The 771-nt window shown below is 47.5% G+C and overlaps 1 protein-coding gene across 1 annotated transcript in view; it reads right to left on the bottom strand.

Annotated features, from left to right (window-relative positions):
* EMH_0088840 (uncharacterized protein) overlaps positions 1-771 on the bottom strand; it is a gene marked incomplete at both ends in the record, with an annotated part of 2,687 nt that overhangs the window by 392 nt on the left and 1,524 nt on the right. Inside the window, 2 exons of the mRNA XM_013501346.1 lie at positions 235-401; positions 675-735. Coding sequence (XP_013356800.1) covers positions 235-401; positions 675-735 — 228 coding nt within the window. The remainder of the gene's footprint in view (positions 1-234; positions 402-674; positions 736-771) is intronic.

Raw genomic sequence — 771 nt, 5'->3', positions numbered from 1 at the left:
TGCAACGCAGACAGACGGAATAAACAAATGCAGAATCAAGAACGACATCATATACAATCATGCATAGGCAACCAAAAGGAATTCGATAAACAGCTGCCAAGCTGTATCTACTGGTGTCGTCAGTGTGTTCGTTGAAGGTAGCTAGCATCAGCAAGTGCTTGAATTCATCACGGCTAGCTGCAGCTAGCCGCTGCAGCGTGCAACGGTAGCATGGCTAGCTGTAGGTGGTCCCACCTCAGGGGCCTCGAGCAGCAGAATACAGTCGGGAATAATTTTGTGCTCCCGCAGCAACAACGCCTGACGAGCCGTCTGCGGAATTCCGTCTAAGACCCAACCGCGGCGCGCGCAGTCTGCAGCAGCGATGCGTTGAGCTACCAGCTGGATCAGCAGTTCTTCGCACGCTGCAGGCGAAGAAAAAGATGAATCAGAAACAACAAACAGGAAACAAGAAACCTGAAACATGGCTTCTGAAAAATGAAACTTGAAATCTGAAAGCTGAAACCTGAAATCTGAAAGCTGAAACTTGAAATCTGAAATCTGAAATCTGAAACCTGAAATCTGAAATCTGAAATCTGGAACTTGAAATCTGAAACCTGAAATCTGAAACCTGTTTCCTGAAACCTGAAACTTTGCAACTAGATGCTGAAACCTGAATCTAGAAAGCTGAAACTTACACCACTCAACGCCCGCCTCCAGCTCCACGAGAGCCTCCTTGCAGGCCGGATCTTCGTGCGCCTAAGTTGTACAAAATATAAAGCGGTGGCTCCTCAT

This window comes from Eimeria mitis, genomic scaffold (genome assembly GCF_000499745.2).
Source record: "Eimeria mitis Houghton genomic scaffold, Emh_scaff6735, whole genome shotgun sequence".
In the NCBI taxonomy this organism is placed as follows: Eukaryota; Apicomplexa; class Conoidasida; order Eucoccidiorida; family Eimeriidae; genus Eimeria; species Eimeria mitis.
The sequence above is the reverse complement of the archived record's forward strand: the minus strand, read 5'-3'. Positions and strand labels throughout refer to the sequence as shown.